Below are 24956 nucleotides of genomic sequence, written 5' to 3'. Positions count from 1 at the left end.
AACAACGTATGTGTAGGCAAAATGATCATATTACCATCCACATTTCCAGGAAGTCCAAGATACATGCAACAAAACTATCAGGATGCCATGGCCATAGTACGTAAATTCGGAAAGCCTGATTTATTTATCACTTTCACATGTAATCCTACTTGGCCGGAAATTCTACATGCACACTGCGTCTTTCAAGAAGTATTTATTTCTACTTGATTTCTGAATTCCTTTCTCACCGTTTTCCGTTCCTATTCTTATCATACGGCGGGCGTCGCCTAGTTTGAGTTATTTTTCTGCTTCTTTTAATCTGGATTCATATATATCTGTATAATTTTTGCAAAGTAAAAATGTGGAAGTTTTAGTCTAATTTCTATTCCTTATGAAAATATGCCATTCTCACATTAAAATCATAAGCAAGCACACAAATAACTCTCTGTAGTCACTTGTGAAAATCCTTTACACTGTATTAGGTGGACGGATGGGAGTTAAGAAACTCAATGTTAGTTGTTCCTGGTAAGACTTTAGTACTTAACAAACTTCAAAATAGTTTAATTTCTGTATGTGCTACGCCAAGAAAAGAGGCTGAAAAACCCCACCCTAGAGATACCATATGATATTTAATCATATACTGCATGTGTAATTAAGCATTTGCTTTATTTAATAGGTCTACTGTTACTGTATATGAAACCAACAAAATCTGCAGCAGACTACAATCCATTAATGTAGAACTTGACTTGTATCCATAAATGAAGCACAATCTAAAGTATTAACTACCTCCATTTATTAAAAAATGGATTATGTCAGACTTCAAACCTCTAAAAATAATTGAAGATAACATGGTTGAGAGATGTGCACATGGCAAGATAAATCAGGTAGTTCATGACATGCCATTCTTTACAAACTCTATTCTGAAATCCTCCCAAGCATAATTAGTCATAATTAGGACCCCCCTAACAGGACGACACACCGAACGGCATGCCAAACAGTGCCTGCTGCGTCGGTGGATGAGGCAGACTGCTTGTCCGTTGCCGACGCAACTACAGGTTAGCAACACAGCATTGCGCCGCCGAAACAACTATGAGCTGATCGAGATTGAGCTATATGCACCTGTCAAGGTTGGGTGTTGCAAGGGACATTATAAATGCAGGAACAGTATAACTTGGCCACTGACCTGGCTCGACTATACCCATTTGCTGTGTCTGTGTATAGGAGACTGGTAGCTCCTGTTAGAATAATTAACCCTACTGTTCCTGTTTCAGGTTGAATAAAGCTGGTTTTGCAAAAGTACTGAGACTCAGCCTCATGTTTTGGGGTGCAAGACAGTGACTCACGCATCACAACATCTAACAATTCTTACATATTACCTTAACATGGGGCAACTGTGTCACTTGTCAAGGATTTATATGAAAGGCACAAGTTTTCACATTTTGAGCAGCTGGGACATTTTACAACAGTCACATTCACAGGGGACTTTTGAGCATTTCTGAATGTGATAAATTGCAATTAATTGAGTGACATGTTGTGATTAAGTATGATTAAAAATTGTAATCATTTGGCAGCCCTTATATATTTGTTATATATACAGTATACTGTAAACATGTGTGTATATAATTTATATTTATGCATATTCATATACATTTATACTCTATGTCAGTTATTTTATAGAATATAATATCAATATGTTTCAAAAATGCACTTGAAGTTGTAGACCAAAAAGTCTGAAATATAAGCGCTTTTGTAGACGTCCAAAATTACTTTGATGCTTTTCTGCACAGATGATTCATACTCAAGCTAGAAGCCATACGTTTCATTAAGTTACTAGTGAAATGCAAGCCAGTTAACATTAAGTTTACAGACAGTACAGATAGTAGAGACATGTAGATAAATGCCAATAACTGAATAGTAACATATTGATAGACATTAGGCACCCTTTCCGCCAAACTCAGCCTCTGAGAAATTCTTCATAGATAGTGTGACAACTCTGTAGATGTAAACTGTTTATATACAGTAGGTGCTCTGAGTATCTGTTGCTTGAACTTTAGAATTGCTGATCCTCTGGATTTTTCAGAGCAACCTTAATGGGCATAAAACCTGTAAAGCTCGTCATCTCTGTTACCTTACTGTTGCATTGAATAGGACCAAAATGTTCCTTAATACTGTAACAACTTACCAGGATGGATGCCAGAAGCAACACCAGCTCAGGTACTGTCACCTCTGTCAGCTGTTTTGTTGTGCTGTTCTGTGCTGTTACCAATGTATCACTGCCATCTCAACCGCCATCTTCCACGCTGCTCTCTCAGATGCCATCTCCTAATATTACAGTTTTGGGAATGGATAAAGTAGCAATCGATGGGCCCTAGATCATTTGGTAAAATACTCCACTGCGTGATAAGTGGTCCATGGCATTTTGCACGTTTTTGAATAAATAATCAAGTCCAGAGAGTGTGCAAGCTTAGAATTAGTGCAGGTGGGCGAATGACAGTGCTGATTGCGGCGCTTGGTTGATCATGCACTCATGTGCAAATACGTGTGGATCAGTCGGGTACCACATTCAAACCTCGAAGTGGGTGGAGGGTCTCATCTGCACCTGATCAGGCAATATGAGGTGAGCCTACATTGCAGAGGGAAATGAGGAACAACAGAGGAAAAAGATCAGAGAAGATAATGAAAAGGAAAAAGAAAGATGGAGGTTAAAGAAAAGAACAAGAAATAGGATTGGGACAGCCCGTGCGTAAGAAGAATGGATGCAGGTGGTTGTGAGAGAGCCTCAAGGTGAAGAGCCTAGGGCTGAAGATGGGTGCTACTATTGAATAACGGTAGCGAGTAGGAGTGACCCAATATGCGGTGTCACCATGGATGCTGAGGGACTTGCAGCAGGAGGCATGTGCGTGGCTCGGCACAGCTCTCTGTGGATGTGGCAGGCCTGGCAATGGGTCCCAAGCCATGAATTGAAGGATGAATGAACCCGTCGCCATGCGTCTCCTCTTACTGCTAGGTCCAGCCAGAATGAGTGGAGGAAATTCCAGGTTTTAGAGGGGAGCGCTGGAGCTCATATTTTGAAGAAAGAACTGTCTCTAAATTTTAACCTCATTTTTATTGGATTTATTTATTAATGACATTTTTACCTCCACTGGATACACAGGTTTCACAGATTCTGTGGATTATTTTTATTTAATTATAGAAGATTTTGGATGCACTGCACTTTAATTTGAACACAGTTTGATTTTTTGATGGATTGCAATGAAATCACTGGCACTTTTGCACCTACCTCTTGGCTGGATGTGTGTGTTCTCATTTGCTCAGGTCATCTCATCATCTTGGTCTATGACTATTGACAGTTTTGATTTAGAAAGGCTCCCAGAAGCAACCAGGGAGTTTGGTGCTGACCTGGACCATCACACACTGCCACCAGAACATCTCTGTTTACTTGACTGGACTTAAGGAAAGCACTAAGTATGTCAGTTCCTACTCACCCCATGGAGGTCCCCACCTAGTACTATTGCAATGGCATTAATGATTGGCCTAGAGGACCTTTATTTGCAGTGCAATGGCAATTGTACTCCTCATCCACAATGAAAGGCATCCATTCTGTCTGATAGCTACCCAGCGTTAGAATATATTTTGCTAACTTCTCAGCCTAAAATCCTAATTTATGCCCATATCAGAATCACTTAATAATTATTTTGCTGACCATAATAGGTATCTAGACCTTTTTTTGACCATTTTTGGTGAAACTTATGCATTACTAATTATGCTTGGGAGGATTTCAGCATAGGGTTTGTAAAGAATGGCATGTCATGAACTACCTGATTTATCTTGCCATGTGCACATTTTTAATGAATTCCATGACATTTTCTGTAAAGTACCTGAAAAATACTCCTTAAAATCAACACTAAAAATAAAACTTCAAACATTATCACATCTGCACTATTGAATTAGTAAATGAATGGGTAATTCAACATATTTTCTTTTAAACAAGCTCCTTAAAGCTGTTTTTGTAATAACAGACATTTTAAATTTGGTTTGTCTAAGAATAACAGTTAAAATTGTAACATTTTCTATTGAAAGATTTATATTTGCATCATTAGCTCGTTAAAAACTATTACTAGAGAATAATATTTAAGTGATGAGTCAAATTGATTCAAATTGCAAATGTCACAAACTCTTGGTGCTTTAATCTTCCTCCTTTTGTACATTTCTAATTATGTTTCTGCAATCACTTGTTTCTGTTAATTTAGTACATGTCGTATTGTATTAAAAGGGAGATGTACTTGTCCTATGAAGATTTGAAACACTAAATAAACTTTATTTTACTATGCAGCTAATTTTATTGCTGGTGCTGAAAAGCCAAATAGCTACTTCATTTGAATCTTTCCTTAAAATGTTTACATTCTACTGATATTTCTAGCACTTCCAATGTGCAGTTAACCCCTAAATCTTAGTCTTCTATGCGTAATTGTGAATATGTGCAGTGTTTCCCACACAACCCTGAACTTTATATGCTGGTTAGAAAAGGGATGGATGCTTGGACAACCTGTAGAAAGTAAGAGAATGAATGTGAATCCTGCATTCTTTTACTTGGACTCTATATACACTAATAAAAAGTGATTAACCTTGCCATTTTTTTCTTCTCTTGCAAATTCTTGACACTATGAGATAAACAATTATATCTCATCTGATCTGCAATGTTATTTCACTCTCAATTCATGAACCAATACCAGCTCTTGTGACTTCCCTATGTAACCATAGCATCAGGCTCTGACTTTTACCATTGCCACCAACAGAGACTTTAAGTTATGCCTTATTTGGTTAGGGACATGTTCATTTTTATCTTGTTATTATGTTGTCAGTTTCTGTTAATATACACTATTTACCCTTTTCTTTATATCTGAAAGTCTTCTACTTCTTTTACAGCATTTTAGCTTTTGATAATATATTTAATTATAATACAGTCAGTCAGTCAAACCCGCTATATCCTAACATAGGGTCACGGGATTATAATTCATATACAGTATATAATATATTTTTATATTATATACTATATAATATATTTTTATCAAATATAAATTGCAGCAGACTGTTTAAAATTAGTGATTTCTCTATCTTTCTTTACAGAGGACATAGTGGAAATACCCCTAATCTTTCACCCGAAGGCGCCTGGGCGATACCCATGTCAGATAGTATTGCATTCTTCCAGAGATGTCCGTGTACATCTCATTGAGTGTGTGGTAAATTCAGAGGAAACAGAAGCAGATCTGATGTTTGTAACTCCTGCTCTTCAGACTGTCACACAGGAGATCCCAATTGTAAGTTGAATCGCACACAATAGTCATTTCACAAAAGTGTTACTTATTTATTTTGTTATATTTCATTCCAAATGTTTAATAATCATGTTCAGTTCACTTATACAATTTTAATAAGGGCATATTCGTATGCCTTGAGTGTGTGGCGTTTTCTGTTTTTAGGGCATACTTTAACATATAATGTCAGATTATTTTAAGTTTATTGGTAGCAAAAGTAGATTTTTACTGAGGAAAATGACCTTTTCAGAATGGACCTGATGAATAATAATTATATTGCAAATTTCTGAAAGATTCTTGCCTGAAGCCAATATAGTAATGAAAATGTTTCATATTAAAATTGGTCACACAGGATTCAAGTTAGAAAACACATTCATGACAAAAGGGTTAACTGACATTTGAGAATCACAGTTTGGCTAGATTTTCAGTAACTATTTAAGCAACTTGTCAAGCTGTGGAAGAACAGCTCGAGATATAATGATATTTCTAATTAAATATTTTGTAACATTTTTGTTTCATAAATAATTAGAAAGAATTATGAAACAGTTCTAAAAGTATAGTTTTGTCCTGGTAAAGAGAGGCTTTAGTAAATTATTTTTTAACAATAAGATAACATCCAATCATTATTTCATAAATTGGTATCTTAAAGCATGGTGCTACTGTGGTTAGCACTGCTGACTCATGCATCCAGCATTCAGTATAAGAATCCTTTGCCTACTTGTTGTCGATTTGGAGTCTGCAGTTTCTTTCCTAAAGTTCCTGGGCCATCCAATAAGTAAGCTGGTTTTCCTTTCATATCCCCAATATATGTATGGTAGATGAACTTCTAACTTTATAAACTGATTCCAGTTTAAGTGTGGGTATGTTTATCTTGCAATGGACTGGTACCTGCATCCAGGGAGTTTTTTGCCTGTCCAGGGTGTTTCTTTTCAGAGCTGTTTTAGTGCAGCTAACACACAGTATGCTATATGTGATTTATTAGTAATCAGCCTATCCTGCTACAAACAAGTAACAATCTGTAAACTTTCATTTCTGCCCTTTTATCATGTTTAAATTTATAGAGAAATGTTCATATATTATTTTGCTGAGTAATTTCCCTAAAAGGTGATTCATAAACAATTTCCTTAACTTTTTATGTAAATAAATATGCAAAATCATATTTACATGAATATGAATTTTCTGTCAGAATCTTTTCTGGGTTCATTGGGCATCAGTTATACATTGAAGCTGTTTACTTAATCTTTATCAACTGCTTTATTAATTTATTTCCTTTAGTATTCAAAAAAAGTAATGTTGAATTATAAATAGATGAAAACAGTATTCACCTCTCAAATATAAGGAGAATTAAATTGCTGATGGCATATTTGTTGAACTACTCCATCCTGAACAAAAAACCTTTTCACTAGACTCCCAACCAAAGGTTTATATATACAAATTCAAAGACAAATCAAAACATTGTGACTTACTAAACTCTATACATATGTATAAAACATACTGTACTGTCAGTAATATTTTTTTCTTTTATTGTCCTAGAGCAACAAAACCTTGCAAGAGTGGAATATTCAAGGCGTCATTGAGGGCAATGGATTTTATGGTCCTTCGGTTATAAATGTACGAGCTGGCGAAAAAGTTCAGTATCCGCTGATGTTCAAACCTATGTGTGAAGGCATTACTCTGGTAAGCCAGTTTACACCAAAAATAAATTAGCATTTTTTCACAATTTTCTCTTTATAGATAACATAATATTGTGTTTTCAATATGTACAAGCGCAGTGTTTTTCAACCAGTGTGCCACAGTATAGTTGTGCGCCATGAGAGCTGTCCCAGATGTGTCATGGAAAAATAGTGTAGTGCACCTAGGTCTGAACCTGATAGGGCCAAGCTCCGCAGGTGGTCAAGACTTGTTTGAAGAGGAAAGGACACAGCACTTAGAAGACTTCAGACGCGTCCCCATGCTGCTAGAGTCCATCTGCCTGGCTATGTGGTCGGTAGCGAGTCTCACAGGGCAAGTGGGCAGTGGGGCATACAAGTTGCCTTTGAGGCAGAGAGGGTTCTGCAAAGGGACAAAGCAGCTGAGAGATTCCACTAAAGCTCTCGCTAAGTGCCGTGTCTGTGAACGCTGATTTCAAAGCTGTTTTTTTACCAGTTTCTCTGGGAGTCTTGTCCCTTCAGATCATGTGTAAGAGATATAATGTGTTTGTGGTTAGTAGAACAGTGGTGTGCCTTGGGATATTTTCGGTGACAAAAAGTGTACCACCCCAGAACAAAGGTTGGGAAACTCTTCCATATGAATAAGAGAAATGTATTCATTTGGATTTGAGGCAACAACTATTTTTATTTATATAGCACATTTTCATTTTAACAGTGTAGAACAAAGTGCCTTAAAACAAGTCAAATCAAGTTTATTGTCATGTGTACAAAACATAATGAAATTCAGACTAGCATGCCTTCTCAGAATAGTTAATAAAAATACAATACCAAAAAAAAAGTACTCAGTACTTAGCATGCAACATACAGTAGATATAGAAATATATATAAACTGTTTGCTATGTTACAGTATTTCTTCTTATTAATGACTGAACAGTAACCTTACAGTATGTGAGTTGAAACTGTTTATAAATCTACTGGTTCCTGTTCCAATACTCCTATACCATTTGCCAGAAGGGAAAAGAGAGAAAAATGTATGTGTAAGATGGGTGATGTCTTTAATAATATTATTTGCCAGTCTAAGCCAGATAGTGCTGCAAATATACTGAAGAGAAGGCAGCTGGGTGCTAGTAATATACTATGCTGCCTTCATCACCCTCTGTAGTGCTTTATGATCTTCAGCTAAGCAGAAACCATGTGAAGATATGATACAGCCATTAAGGTTAGATTCCACTATGCGTCTGTAAAAGTATGTGAAAACTAGAAATGTGAGCTGTCCTCAGACATACAGTATAAGAAAGTAGAGGTGCTGGTATACAATGTTTATTTGAGGACATCCTCCCTCTCTCCAACAAAATTCCATCATTCCTCATTCAGAACTCCATCCTCCCCACTTCGCATCTTCCAAAATAGTATCTGTCCTCCAAAAACACTTCTATGCTTCCTGCATCAAAGCTCCATCCTCCCTCCTATCACTTTTAAAATAGAATCGGACCTTCGACAAAAACTGTGTCTGCTTTCCACCATCCTCCCTCCTCTGACTGATACCATCTGGTCCTCTTGATGGAGCGACAAATATAGCTGGGTATCATTAGCATAGAATTGATAAGAAAAACTATGATAGGGCCTACTGAGGAAGTGTACAGAGAGGATAAGAGAGGGATCAGCACCAATCCTTGTGGCAACACTTTGTTTGGCTGATGCATCATTGACATATCTCCACATCAGGACACAAGAGGTAGGGCTCAAACCACCTAAGAGCAGTTCCAGTGATGCCAAGGTCTAAGAGGGAGGCTAGGAGGATTTGGTAGGATGATGACAGAAGACATGTTAGTAGCTTTATGCAGTTGAAATGTCAAATGTTCTTTCTTGAAGCCTGACATATTAGGGTAAAGCAGTATTTCCTGTAGTTTATTTTAAAGGTACACATATTTCTTGTGTACTCATTTTAACAGAAGCGTGACAATAACATAAATACAAGGCAGCAACCAGGCGCAAGCTGGGGTCACTAACACACACACATACATACACACTCATTTCTATGTGTCCAGTTTAGAGTCTTCAACTAGCCTTATGTAAGTGTCTTTGGAGTATAATAGGATAACCAGAGGACTAGGTAAAAAATACATGCAGACACATGAATAACATTCAAACTAGACACAGACAGTGGTCGAGCCAAAGGGCTGAGATTTAAACCCATGGAACCCTTGGGTAGTAGTGCTAGCCAGTGCACCACCTTCTTATCTCACCAGTAAGTTGCAGTTGTCTGTCTTAAATGTCAAATTCTTCTCAGGCACAGCTTGCCTTTAGGTTTCATTTGGTGATTAGCCCAGAGCTTCTTGTACAAATATCTTAAACATTAAAATACATATAAAAATACACAATGAGGTAGTAGCACGGTGGCACAGTGGTAGCACTGCTGCCTCGCAGTTGGGAGACCTGGGGACCTGGGTTCGCTTCCCAGGTCCTCCCTGTGTGGAGTTTGCATGTTCTCCCTGTGTCTGCGTGGGTTTCCTCCGGGTGCTCCGGTTTCCTCCCACAGTCCAAAGACATGCATGTTAGGTGGATTGGCGATGCTAAATTGGCCCTAGTGTGTGCTTGGTTTGTGTGTGTCCTGCGGTGGGTTGGCACCCTGCCCGGGATTGGTTCCTGCCTTGTGCCCTGTGTTGGCTGGGATTGGCTCCAGCAGACCCCTGTGTTCGGATTCAGCAGGTTGGAAAATGGATGGATGGACAATGAGGTAACATTTATGTATGGTATATTACATGAATTGATCTTTTTTTTTTAATTACAGTTAATCTAGTTAATCGCCAGTCCCAAATCATCCATGCATCCATCCATTTTCCAACCCGCTGAATCCGAACACAGGATCATGGGGGTCTGCTGGAGCCAATCCCAGCCAACACAGGGCACAAGGCAGGAACCAATCCCGGGCAGGGTGCCAACCCACCGCAGAGTCCCAAATCACCAGTATTGAAATTGTTAAATGACTTAAATCCAGTATATTTTAGTTTTTAAAATAGTGTAATTCAGAATGTAAGGAGTAGAAATTTTTTGAAAAAATAAGTGCAAAATCTGCATTCTGTTGTTGTGTATTTTGATGTAAAATGAAACATTTTACTAATTTTGTCAGTAGTATTGCATACTACCAATGGCAGTTTTTTCTTATTTTGGATACCTTACAAAGAAGAATGGAGAGCTATGTACGTTAGGGATTCAATGCCCTTTTAATTCATCGTCATCTAATAGTATCTGACACTGCACTACTGAGACAAGACTGACAGCTATGAAAGGAGCATGGTGGCCAGGTGCATAAAGAAAAGGTCATCTGCTATGAAAATAAGCTGCAGTCCACAAGCAAAAATGATCAGCCAGCTTGCTTCTGCCTGGTAAACCAAGTGTCCTTTTAAAACCAAATTTGTTACAAGTGTCTGAAGATTATTATTGCTGTTAAGTAAAATTATAAATGACAGTATTGCTATTCATTTTTATAGAAATCTATGCAATTTATTGTATATAGTAGCGCAAACACTAATTATTAAAGAGGTTTAGATCAAACAATTCATTAATCAATCATTTTGTTTTTGTACTGTCTTTAATCACATCAACACATAGAGTACAAATCAAAAAAAAAGATAATAATACAAAATAAACTGTATTTTACATACATAAGTATAGACTTCATTTTAAATGTCATAGGAAATGAGTACAAAAGAAAAGTTATTTCTGTGGCAGAAGACTGGACTTCTGGATGATGATTTTCCTAGCTTAATATTTATCTTTCTCTTTTTTATCTCACTCCATTAACTTTCAGTTTGTTGTCTAATTCTAGTTTCTAATCTTAACTTGATCTATTTCTGACACGTTTATTAAATGACGCTCTAACATGCAATAATCAAAATTTTTGGAGACTACCCACCCAACATCCAAGCAGCCTTTTAAATTTATAAAGTCCAGGGGCCTCATGTATAACGCCCTGTGCGTAGAATTCACACTATAACATGGCGTACGGACAAAATCGAAAATGTGCTTACACACAAAAAAATTCAGATGCATAAATCTGTGCGAACGCCAACTTCCACGTTTTTCCACTACATAAATCCCAGTCAGCGTGAAAGTAATGCACATGCACGCGCCTGCTGTCCCGCCCCAACTCCTCCCAGAATTACACCTCTTTGAATATGCAAATCAATATAAATAGCCCTTAAGCTCAGCGTTCTGTGAAAAGACAATGGCAAAAACACGGGGGAAAATAGAAGAATTTCAGCGTATACCAAGTGGAGGCAAGGAAAAACTTACTATTTGTTGGTTTAAACAATGATATAATCAACAAGGCGGCACGGTGGCGCAGTGGGTAGCGCTGCTGCCTCGCAGTTGGGAGATCTGTTGGACCTGGGTTCAATTCCCGGGTCCTCCCTGCGTGGAGTTTGCATGTTCTCCCCGTGTCTGTGTGGGTTTCCTCCGGGCGCTCCGGTTTCCTCCCACATTCCAAAGACATGCAGGTTAGGTGGATTGGCGATTCTAAATTGGCCCTAGTGTGTGCTTGGTGTGTGGGTGTGTTTGTGTGTGTCCTGTGGTGGGTTGGCACCCTGCCCAGGATTGTTTCCTGCCTTGTGCCCTGTGTTAGCTGGGATTGGCTCCAGCAGACCCCCGTGACCCTGTGTTCGGATTCAGCGGGTTGGAAAATGGGTGGATGGATATAATCAACAAAAGGAAGTTGATCGAGTGACATAGAGTGTCGGAGAAACTCGAAAGTTCAAGTTCACAAAGTCCCACAGTGCCCGAAATAAAAAAGAAGCTGTCAGATATCAAAGTCACCGTGAAAAGACGAATCGTAGCCCACCGTCTGAGTGTCATATGAAAGCTTATTAGGGTACAGAGAAAAAAAAATAGGTGCACAGTGGGGAAAAAAGCACAAAATGTCAACTTTAATCTCGAAATTTCCATTTTAATCATGTACTTTATTTTGTCATTAAAGTAGAACATCATCTTAAAATCGTTTAATTTACTAATTTCTCAAATCCCATTGTAACTAAAGTAGCACGTTAAATGATTTGCTTTGTATGTGTGCTCTATCTGCTTCTTAAACAGGCTTTCTCTTCCTCCAACAGGACACAGAATCCATTACATTCGTAATATTACAGCTCTCTGAATAATTAAAATACTGAGATGTATACGTGATATAATTTTCATGATGATAGGAGTTAAAGCATGTTATTAAACATGTGAACACGGTGGCACAGTGATAGTTACGAGCAGGTGCCTCGTCCACAGATTGTTCCTGCCTCCTGCAAGATGCTTGCTGCACCATGCGCGACCTTCAGTGAAATAATTTATTGCAGCAGTACTGTCTCTTTCAATTCCTGTCCTTCCTTTTCTTTCTCCAAGTAACCAATCGCCACACATTCAGCTCTGTAATAGATGTTAAGCCATCTGTAAGCTTAGAACGCCGATTCTTCAGAACTTTTAAGGAACATTGAAATATCTTCGTAGTACATGTTTAATTATTCTATCCATCTGTCTTTCCGCAGTGTCGCGTCAGCCCCAGCAAGAATACAGCACGAGGCAAGAACAATTGGGGTGCCAGCTCGTCGATAGCGCTGCGACACTGTGTCCTGACATATTTAATTATTAACAATGTAGATTATTTAAATGACGTTAATACAGTATTTTATCTGTATAATGTAATAAACATATTTTGCTGCATTTCATCTTAAAAATGATATTGTCATCATATGTAAATACGCGCTTTATAAAGTGGCACAGGTTGTGCAATATTATAACTGTATTGCAAGTTTACAGTGAGGTAATTGTACTTGTAAGTACAAACAGTTCTATAAGGAGCACTTGATGGACTGATTGAGCCTCACCCTGTGCATACACAAGTTTGTGCTTGGTTTTGCAAACTGGAGGCACCCTGCACCCTGTGTGGTGTCCCTTTTTTTCAGATTTGTATCAATGACACTGGATTTATCAAATACACTGAAATTAATTGCATATCATTTCCAAATTTAATTAACTTGCTTGTAATCATTCTGTAACAATATAATTGTGGACAGAATGGCCAAACAATTCCGACCTACCATAGCTGCGCATTTCCAGTTTTGTCCATAGGCCATGTTTCAGTGTGAATTCTACACATGGTGTTATATATAACGGCCCTTGACTTTCTCCATTGATATATAACCAGTCTTACACAGTAATTCTTAATTTTAAACTTTTTTTAAATTGCTTTGTAATTCATCCCATATAAGCACATTAACAGCCTTTCTTGTGAGGGCTACTGGATGCTTTGCAACTGTACTGTATGTGTAAGACCAACCTAGCAATATTTTCTTATAGTTATCAACACCTAATTCAAATTGTATCCATATTATCCTATGATTGTCAATAGAACATTTCAATTTTGTTATTTATTTATTCGACTGAATAACTTCATGCCTTTTGATGAACTAGCATCACATCCAAGATTGGCTCCTGAAGCCGCTAAGATAGTCTCAGGCACCAACACCACACAGCCATAAAAACTGAATTAAGCTGATACAGTAAATTCATGGAAGGATGAATAATTTCAAACTGTGATATACAGGGTGAGCCAAAATGAAGTACCACATTTTTCAAGGTCATTGCGCAAGGTAGAGGCAGCTGAGTGGGTTGGGGTGGGGGTCCTTTGATAGGCAATCCCTTGTAGTTTTCAGTCTGCAACATGCCTTGGTCCGGTGCGCACCATGCTTTTGCTGTTGAAGTGTTCTTCAAAAACAACAAATCCATCATCACTACACAATGCTCCCTCTGAACGTACTTCATCATTTCTCCTAACGGTGATGTCCCAAATCGGAAAACAATTCTTCAGTGGGTGGCTAAATTTTGACAGATGGGTACAACATTGAACACAGGCCATCCTCGGAGTGTATGAACGCTGATGAAAACAACCTTGACTCCCAGATATTCAGCATGCAAACATGCTTCTGCCTTAGGTATTTCCAACACGTCTTTGAGGAGGATTTTGCATAAGGACCTTAATTTCCATCCATAAAATATGATGGTAGTGCAGGAATTCATTGAGAGAGACTGGGAGAGCCATAGAGAGTTGTGCATGAACATTCTGCAAACCATTCATCGAGATGTCATTGTCATATGCTGTGCCGAGGCAGATTTCCATTTGAATGGTTGTGTAAAGAAGCAAAACTTTCGCTATTGGGGTGAAACTAACCCTCGTGAACTTCATCAGAGACTCCTGCACAGTGAGCATGTTACAGTTTGGTGTGCCATTGCAGAATTTGGCATTGTAGACCCTTACTTTTTTGAGGAGGGGGGAGCAACGGTCATCGTCACTTCAGAACGTTACGTTGAAATGCTAGAAAACGTTTTGCGGCCCCAACTGGAAAAAATGGATGTGGTGGATGCCTGGTTTCAAGAGGATGGAGCAACAGCTCATACAGCACAGAGGTCCAAACAAGTTTTGTGGGAGATGTTTCTGGAGAAGTTGATCTCCTTGCGTGGTGATGTCGTTCACCTGATCTCGCTCTATGCAATTTCTTCTTGTGGGACTATCTCAAGTTAAAGTATGCACACCGACCTCAAAACCTTGAAGCCCTCAAGGATAATATTTGCCATGAAATCCCTGCTATTCCACTTGAAATGGGTGAACGAGTCATGCGAGTGTTCAAAAATCATTTGAAAAGTTTATTGCTAATGATGGCCACCACCTTGAAGACATAATTTTTAAAACATAGTGAAAAAAAATATTTTATATACTCTTTCTTATGTCATAATAAAATTTATTTTATCTTGTAGCGTTTTTGTAGGATAAACATTTGAAATGTGGTACTTCTTTTTGGCTCACCCTGTAGCCGTATTGGTTGTTAAAATAGGCCATCTTATTCTAGCTCTAGAAGTGAAAAATGGATTATGTTTCCATAATCTCCCATCTCTGTCAGCTTGTCCCTAAGGACAGAGATGGGAGTAGATTCATACCTGGTGGCATGGATCATGGACTATCTTACAAACAGACCTCAGTATGTGTGTCTCAGGAACTGCAGGTCTGACATTGTGGTCAGCAACACAGGAGCGCCGCAGGGGACTGTACTTTCTCCGGTCCTGTTTAGCCTATATACATTGGACTTTCAATACAACTTGGAGTCCTGCCATGTGCAAAAGTTCGCTGATGACACTGCTATCGTGGGCTGCATTAGGAGTGGGCAGGAGGAGGAGTATAGGAACCTCATCAAGGACTTTGTTAAATGGAGCGGCTCAAACCACCTACACTTGAACAGCAGCAAAACCAAGGAGCTGGTGGTGGTTTTTAGGAGGCCTAGACCCCTCCTGGACCCCGTGATCATCAGAGGTGACTGTGTGCAGAGGGTACAGACCTATAAATACCTGGGAGTGCAGCTGGATGATAAATTGGACTGGACTGCCAATACTGATTCTCTGTGCAAGAGAGGACAGAGCCAGCTTTACTTCCTTAGAAGACTGGCGTCCTTCAACATCTGCAATAAGATGCTGCAGATGTTCTATCAGACGGTTGTGGCGAGTGCCCTCTTCTACGTCGTGGTGTGCTGGGGAGGCAGCATTAAGAAGAAGGACGCCTCACGCTTGGACAAACTGGTGAGGAAAGCAGGCTCTATTGTAGGCATGGAGCTGGACAGTTTGACATCCGTTGCAGAGCGACGGGCACTCAGAAGGCTCCTATTAATTATGGAGAATCCAATGCATCCACTAAACAGTATCATCTCCAGACAGAAGAGCAGCTTCAGCGACAGACTGCTGTCACTGTCCTGCTCCATTGACAGACTGAGGAGATCGTTCCTCCCCCAAGCTATGCGACTCTTCAGTTCCACCGGGGGGGGGTTGGGGGGGGGGGTGGTAAACGTTAACATTATTCAAAGTTATTGTCTGTTTTTACCTGCATTTTTATTACTCTTTAATTTAATATTGTTTTTATATCCGTATGCTGCTGCTGGAGTATATGAATTTCCCCTTGGGATTAATAAAGTATCTATCTATCTATCTATCTATCTATCTATCTATCTATCTATCTATCTATCTATCTATCTATCTATCTATCTATCTATCTATCTATCTATCTATCTATCTATCTATCTATGATACTTTTTTAGAGAATGTGAATACTTTCTTCCAACAAAGTATTCCTTATTTTCTTATTTATTTATGTTGTTACTATAGGGAACTTTAAGAATTTCAATTAGATAAGCAAAGTCTCTAGATATACAATATGTACAACCATATTGTACATCAGTAAGATTTATTTTGGTGTCGTTATTGTCAGCCATACTTTTTAGAGCAATTCATGTGTCTTCACCTTCATTTAAATAATTTGTATTTATTATCTGATGAAAGCCTGGTACTGGGATTTTAAAGACAGTTTGTTAAAAATTACTTTGAGTCATTTGGGCAGCTCTGCCAGAAACACATCTTATTACAAAAGACATTGTTTTTTATAGTTTGTTAATTAGAGATTTTGTTATCAAAAACACAATAGAAAGAGGTGTAATGTCCCTTGTAACATAGATCACCCGTAACCTTCATAGCAGAATGCAGGAAAATGTTATTTTCACCTTTTTAAACATTTAATGGAAAGATACATTCCAAAAAATGAGTCTTACTTAGTTTCTGTTAAATATACTCTGAGACTCATCCAGGCATCAACTTTCCTTGGACATCCTGTTTTTCTTTTACATTTTTGGCAGTGCTCTCAGTAGAACTTATACACTTTCATGTCTTTAGAGGTTTTAATTGTCAGACTATTGCAGTTACCCTTTTCACACTGCTAACACAGATCTCTAACACACACTTTCCTTATTTGGGAGAACCCTCTACTACCTTTTATTTTGCAGCAGCTTAATGAAGTGTTATACTTTGTGGAACTGGAGAAAGTAATATTTGCTCAGCAGGGTTCAGCGCAGTTATTCTACAAAAATTTGCACCTTTTTGGAACGCACTTGTTTTATTTGAGTTCCCAGAACAATCTCACCTTAGTCTTTTTTCTCCTATTTGCCTTTGATTAAAAATATCAAATAAAAAGAAATGGAAAATATTATGTCATTGATACAAATATAATGCATTATTGTATTGTACAGTTTTTTAGAAATCTAATGAAAAGATTAGGAAAACATTACTGCGTTAGGTGATTAAACTTTCAATTTGAAAGATCAGTGAAAAAATCTGTTTTGCTAAATCTAAGATCATTACAATTATGCTTTATTTTAACACTTTTAATGTGTTGTAAGAACTTTTTAATTTCATAATAGTGTTTGTTGCTTCCACCTTCTATCTATTATCCAAACTGCTCCTCTGTTTTGCTTGGTGCATAATTAATATTGTGTACCTGCTCTTGAATAGAGATACTGCAAATACTGTAATAACTTAAAGAATGCCATGCAGGTACTATACATTTTGTTGTATGGCACTGTGGTGAAGTGATAGTGCTTCTCCCTCATAGCTCTGGATTCAAGTTCTACCCTGGGTTCCATATGTGTGAGGTTTGCACATTTTCTCCACTTTCTTCAGGTTCCACATCCCAAAGACATTAATTTTAGGTTAATTGATGACTGTAAATTGGCCTATGATAATTGAATGTTCATTCACGCTTATATACATGATTGGATGATAAATTAGACTGGACTGCCAATACTGATGCGCTGTGCAAGAAAGGACAGAGCCGGTTATACTACCTTAGAAGGCTGGCGTCCTTCAACATCTGCAATAAGATGCTGCAGATGTTCTATCAGACAGTTGTGGCGAGCGCCCTCTTCTACGCAGTGGTGTGCTGGGGAGGCAGCATTAAGAGGAAAGACGCCTCACGTCTGGACAAACTGGTGAGGAAGGCAAGCTCTATTGTTGGCATGGAGCTGGACAGTTTAACATCTGTGGCAGAGCGAAGGGCGCTCAGCAGGCTCCTATCAATTATGGAGAATCCACTGCATCCACTTAATAGTATCATCTCCAGACAGAAGAGCAGCTTCAGCGACAGACTGCTGTCACTGTCCTGTTCCACTGACAGATTGAGGAGATCATTTCTCCCCCAAACTATGCGACTCTTTAATTCCACCCGGGGGGGTAAACGTTAACATTCAACATTATACATAGTTATTGTCTGTTTTTCACCTGCATTGTTATCATTCTTTAATTTAATATTATTTATTGTATCAGTATGCTGCTGCTGAAGAATGTGAATTTCCCATTGGGATTAATAAAGTATCTATCTATCTATCTATCTATCTATCTATCTATCTATCTATCTATCTATCTATCTATCTATCTATCTATCTATCTATCTATCTATCTATCTATCTACAGTATGTCACGTATACAAAGTACAGTAAACTTACTTGCATGACGTGTGTGTGACTATGCTTTACTATAGACTGGTGTCACATGCAGAGTTGGTTCTCATCTTGTGTCCATTCCTGTTAATGCACTAACAATCTGTCATTTAATAAGTAGGTGGAAAATTGATTTAATGGATGGGTGTACATTATCCTAATAATATTGTTGTTCATATTATAATGCATTTTTATAGCTAAACATGTATATATTTGTTCACTTCAGAAGCATGATTTTAATTAATGATATTCTGTTTTACTTAAAGGTTTTCACTATTAAACAGTCTTGTAATTTCTTTAGTATGATTTTTTTTTATTTCAAGCAACATTCTTTTGATGTTTTCCATTAGGGCAAACTTACTCTGCAGAATGATACAGATGGCACCAGACAAATTTTTGGACTGAGAGGAGTTGGAAAAAAACCTCTGGCTTTTGATCATGCTGTGATAGACTGTAGAGTGGGTCAGCTTGCACAGAAAGTCCTGATGGTGCCAAATTTTACACAGACTAGACTAATATGCAAGGTAGGTACAGTGATCTACAGTTATTTCGATTAGGCATAATGAGTATAACAGTAAAATTAAGTATTTCAAATGTGGATAAAAACACACTTAAACTGCAGCACCTGAATATTTATTTTCTATGTTAAGCCATATTGGCAGGGATTTTGTGCATTCAGCACTAGTAAGTGCATCATTATGCTATCATTAATCAAAGTCCTTTATTAACACAACACAGTTGCTTTCAGGAGTACTTGGTAGATTATTGAAATTATAACCCATTTTGTCTGTGAATACAGAGGAAATACTTAAACCAAAACGTTTACATTTTTTCTTCTTTTTTACAATCTTTGTATTACATTTTTTAATTTAAAGCTTTATGTAATCTTAAAATGCATGTTACTATCCAAAACTGGTGGCATGTTCAATATGAAATTGATGTTTCTCATTGCTTGACTTATAACAGTGAAACACAACATTCACGTAGATGGTTGAAAGAGCATGTTATGCAGTTAAAGCAACCAGGTGACACATCTTCTCACATAAATGATATGGAACAAACTTGTCAGTCATGTAGTTAAGGTAAATACCCGACTGTTACATACAGAGGGAACTGGAGATATACGTTTATGAAGAAGCTAAGACATCTTAATGTCTCCAACCAATCTATAATTAATAAGATCTGAAAAGAGGCAGAGGAAGTATGTTACTGGCTGCTTGTTGGTGTATGGCTGGTGTTGTCTTAGGACTCATAGCATTAAACTGATTATATAAGTATAAAAACTTAAGTGACAGGGTAGTTTACTCTCCTTTTCATATTTTTGTCATTTTTGTATGTGCATCAATCAACAATTTTCATTTTCAAATCTATGTTCAGTTTCTATTTAGAACATCATTTCTGATTACTGTGGAATGTTTACTTGACCAATGTAGTGAGTGGTAAATTGTACCCATAAAAATCTCATCTAACTTCAGTGTTTGAAAATTTTAGAGGTTTGTCTTGAGCAACGCCTCATGTAAATATATAAGCAAAGCATGTAAGCCAGAAAGCCAGGCATAATTTACACAGTCAGGACAGAAAGAAGTCACTTTAATCAACTATAGAGGAAAAAGATCTTTGTTTGATGCAAGTGAAAGACATGAGTGATTCGAGGTATAATTAGAGATATTTTCACAGTTTTCTCTGTTGACAGTAATGGCAGTAACTAAGAGGGAAACCTCAGTTTGAAGTTCAAAATAACAAGCAATTTGCATATTTCCCATTTAATTCCTCTTCCTTTATGATCACTAGGGGGCTTCACCCCTGCTCGCTTATGACGTTCTACTTTGTCTTTTTCGGGCTGATTATTACTTTACTTATTTTCAGAATTTGCACTTAGATTGTTTTTGTTCTTTTTTGCTTTCTTTTTTGAATAATTTTCTCGCCAATGCTTTTTGGCCCCTTTTCGACGTGCTGCTCTTTCTTCTTCGCTTATTCGTTGATGTGTCATCTAGAATGTATACAATTTTTAAGAGCTGAGAGCACAGGATGTGTGTCTGCCTAAAGTATTCCAACAACTGGGAGGTTAGATGACTGTGGTCTTGTTTGAAAATGGTTGTAAGTAGGGCATGACTCGCAAAAGTCACCAGTTATTACTGTCTAGTTGTCTGTAGAACAGAAATAGCAATTCACATATGCCCATCAACATTGGCAATGACTTTCTGTGGTAAATCCACAGCCCTGGAGCTCAAAGTGTGCTGTGGAAGAGGACGAGCATGGTAGTTGGCAAAGTGAAATATACACCTGGCCATCTTTTAAAATGGTTTAAAATGGTTTGTTTTTTGATGTTTTCACCTTCTTAAAACAACATGGATATCTTGTTTTGCAATGCATGTGTAATCCAAAGACATAGATAAGTACTTGATAATATTTTTGACTTGGAAAATGGATATATAGGACCCTGATAGCCTTCGGCCTTCATTATACAGCTCAAGAGCAGTCTAGTTATTTATTTTTAATTTATATAATTTGATTCACTTTAGAAAGCAGTTTCACGTGGCCAACTAATATTTATCATGACAGTGAAAAAATACCTTTGATTTCAAAAATACCAGTCTTTTAAGTTTAAAAATTACTTGAAATGGGTTTAGTGTATGTACAACTGTCCTCTGGAAATTTATTAGAATTGTAAATCAGATGTATTTATTGATTTAAAAGAATGGACACACCCTGGTCAAATTGCATGCTTGACATAATCTCCAATTAAAAAGAAGTCAACACAATCTCCGAAGAGCATATGCTTAAATGTGATACATTTTTGTACATTTTATTGAATAATTACTATGTATTTCCTGAATTTAATAGATTGAATACATACTATAATAGTGAATGTAGCATTTGTAAAAGTATAACATATCCTTGGACAACAATGATAGTTTCCACACATTTCTTGTAAACAGCTAAGAGTCTTCTTGCACTTTCCATACTATTTTCCCTTAACACTTTCTTGTAGAAAACTCTGTCACTCTTAGTCTCTCAACAAAAATATTCAAGTGGGAGTAACATTGAAAGCCAATTTATCATCATATTAGTTTATTCCTTTAAGTGCTTCATGGTTGTTATTAAGTTATGTTTTCAGTCATTGTGCCAAAATATTCCGTTTTTTTCAGCATCAACTTCTAACTGATCCTGCAGCATTAGCTTTCAGGATTTGTTAATTTTTAGATGAATCTTATTATTCCCCCAACACAATTTGTGCATCAATAGCCTGTTACACAACACCAAATCATAATAGATAGATATTGTTGTTTTCCTTTAAATTTGTTTTTTCAAAATGTATCTTGTCATCATGGTACCAAAAATTCAACAGGACGTTTACAATTGTACCAGGATGCAGCTTTGTATATCTGACAGGATTACAAGCTTTTATATCTTGGATTTTTCTGGGTCTTCAAAGTTTTGCCTTGGGTTAAACAGTTTCACTTCAATTCTGTTTCTTCTGACAGTGGAAATTCCAAATTGGAATGATTTATTTATGTTTTATAGCTTTTTACTACTTTATAAGAGCCAGTTGTCCTCATTTTTAAGTCTCCAGTCAGCTGCTTAGAAGAACCCATGATGCTGCTTGCAGACACAACATTCTCAGAGACTGGAAGGAACAAGCATTTATTCAGCCCTGTATATGTCATAAAATAAAGCTTATCAAGTCAATCCATTTTATAGCCACAATAAATCAACTAGAAAGATGCACAAACTTTTACTTTGCTACAATTATTATTAATATTTTAATCTTTTATTTGCAGCAATAATAAGAAAATGTCAAGAAATATTTTAAGGTTAAATGTATGCTGCACAGTGGCAGTGTTAACTTCTTTTTACTTAGACATTCACTGAAACATGTAATTTTACCAGGGGGGTCTAATTGTGTCATATGGCTAACCAATTAATTGTATTATGCCTGTTTACAATGAAATTTAAATTGATTACATAAAGGTTGATTATCAGTACTTCCCTAAAGATATTTTACTGTGTAGCATGCCGTGCGTACTTAAAATATTTTTCTGGTTTTGGTACTTATTTGGAAACATCTTTGTATTCTTGTAGTCTTAAATTGCAGTATATTTTTGCACTGCTCCCACAGAAATATTTTTTAACATTTGGCAAGTAGTAGCAGTGACATTGTTTCATGAAAAATCTGGCTCCATATTCTTTACAATGTCCTTTTTTTCATAATTTCATTGCCATTTTTATGCTGACATTACTCACAACAGGATCAATTTTCTTGCCAAATGGCAGAACTAGAAATGTAATTAATCATTTGATAAGCTGTTTCTAAAAGAACCTTCCAGCCAATTTCACCATAGCAATAATTTCAACATTTAAATACCCTTCATAGGCTGTCATGACTTTATTATGCTTTTAAATTATTTATACTCCTGGAATATTCTGTGATTTTTTTAAATGACTGATATTAATACATATTTGAAGTATTTTAACCTTTCATGTTCGGAGCTATCATTTAGTTTGACCTAACATTTTGGGTAGAAGCAGGTGCTTATTGCTCACCCAGGCGATGCTGGTCAGCATTTCTTTTAATGAAAAGATGAATCTCACTGTGGTATTAAGCAAGTGATGCTTTGGAGAATCATCCCCTTGATGATACATCAGCAGCCCAATGACTGTGTCCCCCAATCCATGACCTTTTATTCAAGACTGCATTGCCAGATGTCTAGTTTCAATTTGCATAAATTATGACCATCTGGAATAATAATTTCCATCCTTTTTAATGTCTAAACATTTTTTGCATGATTATTTTCTTGTTTATTCTAAAGCCTACACATGTACACGTACAAAATAAATGAATTATCAACACCTTCTGGCTATGGACATACTTATTGCCCATAAAGTTAATGTAATGTGTTTCTTTTGCTGTCCTGAGGCATACTCTTTTCGCTCTGGGAACAAAACCAGCACTGCATAAAGACAGGTTTATTATTTTCTAATTAAATTCTAGTCATGTTTGATAAATGTTTTGATTTAAACAAGATTTTAAAAAGAGTGATGTGACATGGAGTGCCTAGCTGAATCACTGTACTTTGACTATTCAGTCCTCATTATTTAATTTGTTTAGTTTTCTTGCAGTCTGTGTACTATAAAAATAGATTTTGACATAAGAACTCCAGCATCCTTCCACCAATTCTGTAGATATCATTTAATTTTAACAAAACACAAGGTATAGATTCAAATTTATTAAAGTAATAATTAACATTCTGTAAGTGTAAGGATTTTAGGCCTGTGGATGTCAGAGGTTATCCTGGTATCATATAGTGCAAAAAGCACACACAGCAGGAAGGGACACAACAGCTATGCACCCGCATTCTGCAGGAGGTGCATGACAACAAAATGTGCAGGACAGGCATGGTCGAGGTGTAAGTCCAAATGTGTAGGAGGTATGAGCAGAGAGTCTCTGACTTGTCATCTCTGACACTAGCTATATGAAGCCTGTCCTACACTATTCTGTCATTGATGGAAGCATTGTGCCTGCTGGCAATTTCAGCATCATTATGGTTACAGAAACAATGTCTCAGATGGAGCAGCATTAGATCCTAGGCGGAGTTTAAGAGGGGCCTTCTCCCCTCAACAGATGCACATATTGCAGAAATAAATCTATATTGAAATGTTATTTTTTTCCTCAACTTTTTTTAAGGCACAGCTAATGTAAATATGTTAATAATCAATGAATATGGTAATTTCAATTTTCTTATGTCAGCAACGTTTTCTTCTGTGTCACATGCCTTTTAAACAGAGAACATTCTGTGGTGGCTCTGAGGTTAGGGATCTGCACTGGTAATCAGAAGGTTGCCGGTTCGAATCCCGTAAATGCCAATAGGGACTCTGCTCTGTTGGGCCCTTAAGTAAGGCCCTTAACCTGCAATTGCTGAGCGCTTTGAGTAGTGAGAAAAGCGCTATATAAATGCAAAGAATTATTACTTAAATTACAGTTTAATTTACGGTTTCAAATTTAGCTTGAGAGAGGTCACTTCAACTTGTAAATTTTGTATACAGTATTTTCATTTTTTACATGTGAGACAGCCACTCCTGTTGGCAAAACAGATCCTCAAATTGCTTTTTAAATGACCTCATAGTCACTTGTGTGTATCCGCATGCCTGCAATCTTATGCTTGAATTGACCGTCTGTATAAGCAGTGACATGGCAGTCTGAGTAAATCTCAACCACATATCACACACACCACTGTGACAAGTAAATAAAAATAAATAAAAACATTTTAAATTCTTGAATCTTTCCACCAATCCATTCATTTTCTAAACCCACTTATCTAGGGCATGGAATGTGGGGATGCTGGAGCCTAACTCATCAAGCATCGGGGGCAAAGCAGACCATCGTATTATGAGCACACACAGCCAAAGGGCCAATTTAGCAGCCAATCTAATCTGAATATGTTTCAAAACAGTTAACTCAGAACACCTCAATATCATGTTATGTATATATTTTCTAACTTTTTAAAAAATAAATATTAGCAGATAACCCCCAATATGATTAATGGAACTTGTGTACTTTTTCATAATTTCAAAGTTTTAAATATGTTATTGCAAAATTTAGATTATATTATATTAACTTTGTATGATGAAAAATTTATGATATGTAACATTGGATATGATTTAAATATTTA

General features: G+C 37.1%; 1 protein-coding gene across 1 annotated transcript in view; it reads left to right on the top strand.

Moving 5' to 3' along the window:
* LOC114651130 (cilia- and flagella-associated protein 47-like) overlaps nucleotides 1-24956 on the top strand; it is a 622279-nt gene that overhangs the window by 335311 nt on the left and 262012 nt on the right. Inside the window, 3 exon segments of the mRNA XM_051927333.1 lie at nucleotides 5107-5297; nucleotides 6825-6968; nucleotides 18636-18809. Of these exon segments, the coding sequence (XP_051783293.1) occupies nucleotides 5107-5297; nucleotides 6825-6968; nucleotides 18636-18809 (509 nt within the window).

Source organism: Erpetoichthys calabaricus, chromosome 4 (assembly GCF_900747795.2).
Source record: "Erpetoichthys calabaricus chromosome 4, fErpCal1.3, whole genome shotgun sequence".
Classification (NCBI taxonomy): domain Eukaryota; kingdom Metazoa; phylum Chordata; class Cladistia; order Polypteriformes; family Polypteridae; genus Erpetoichthys; species Erpetoichthys calabaricus.
This window is presented reverse-complemented; position numbering and strand designations above follow the sequence as displayed.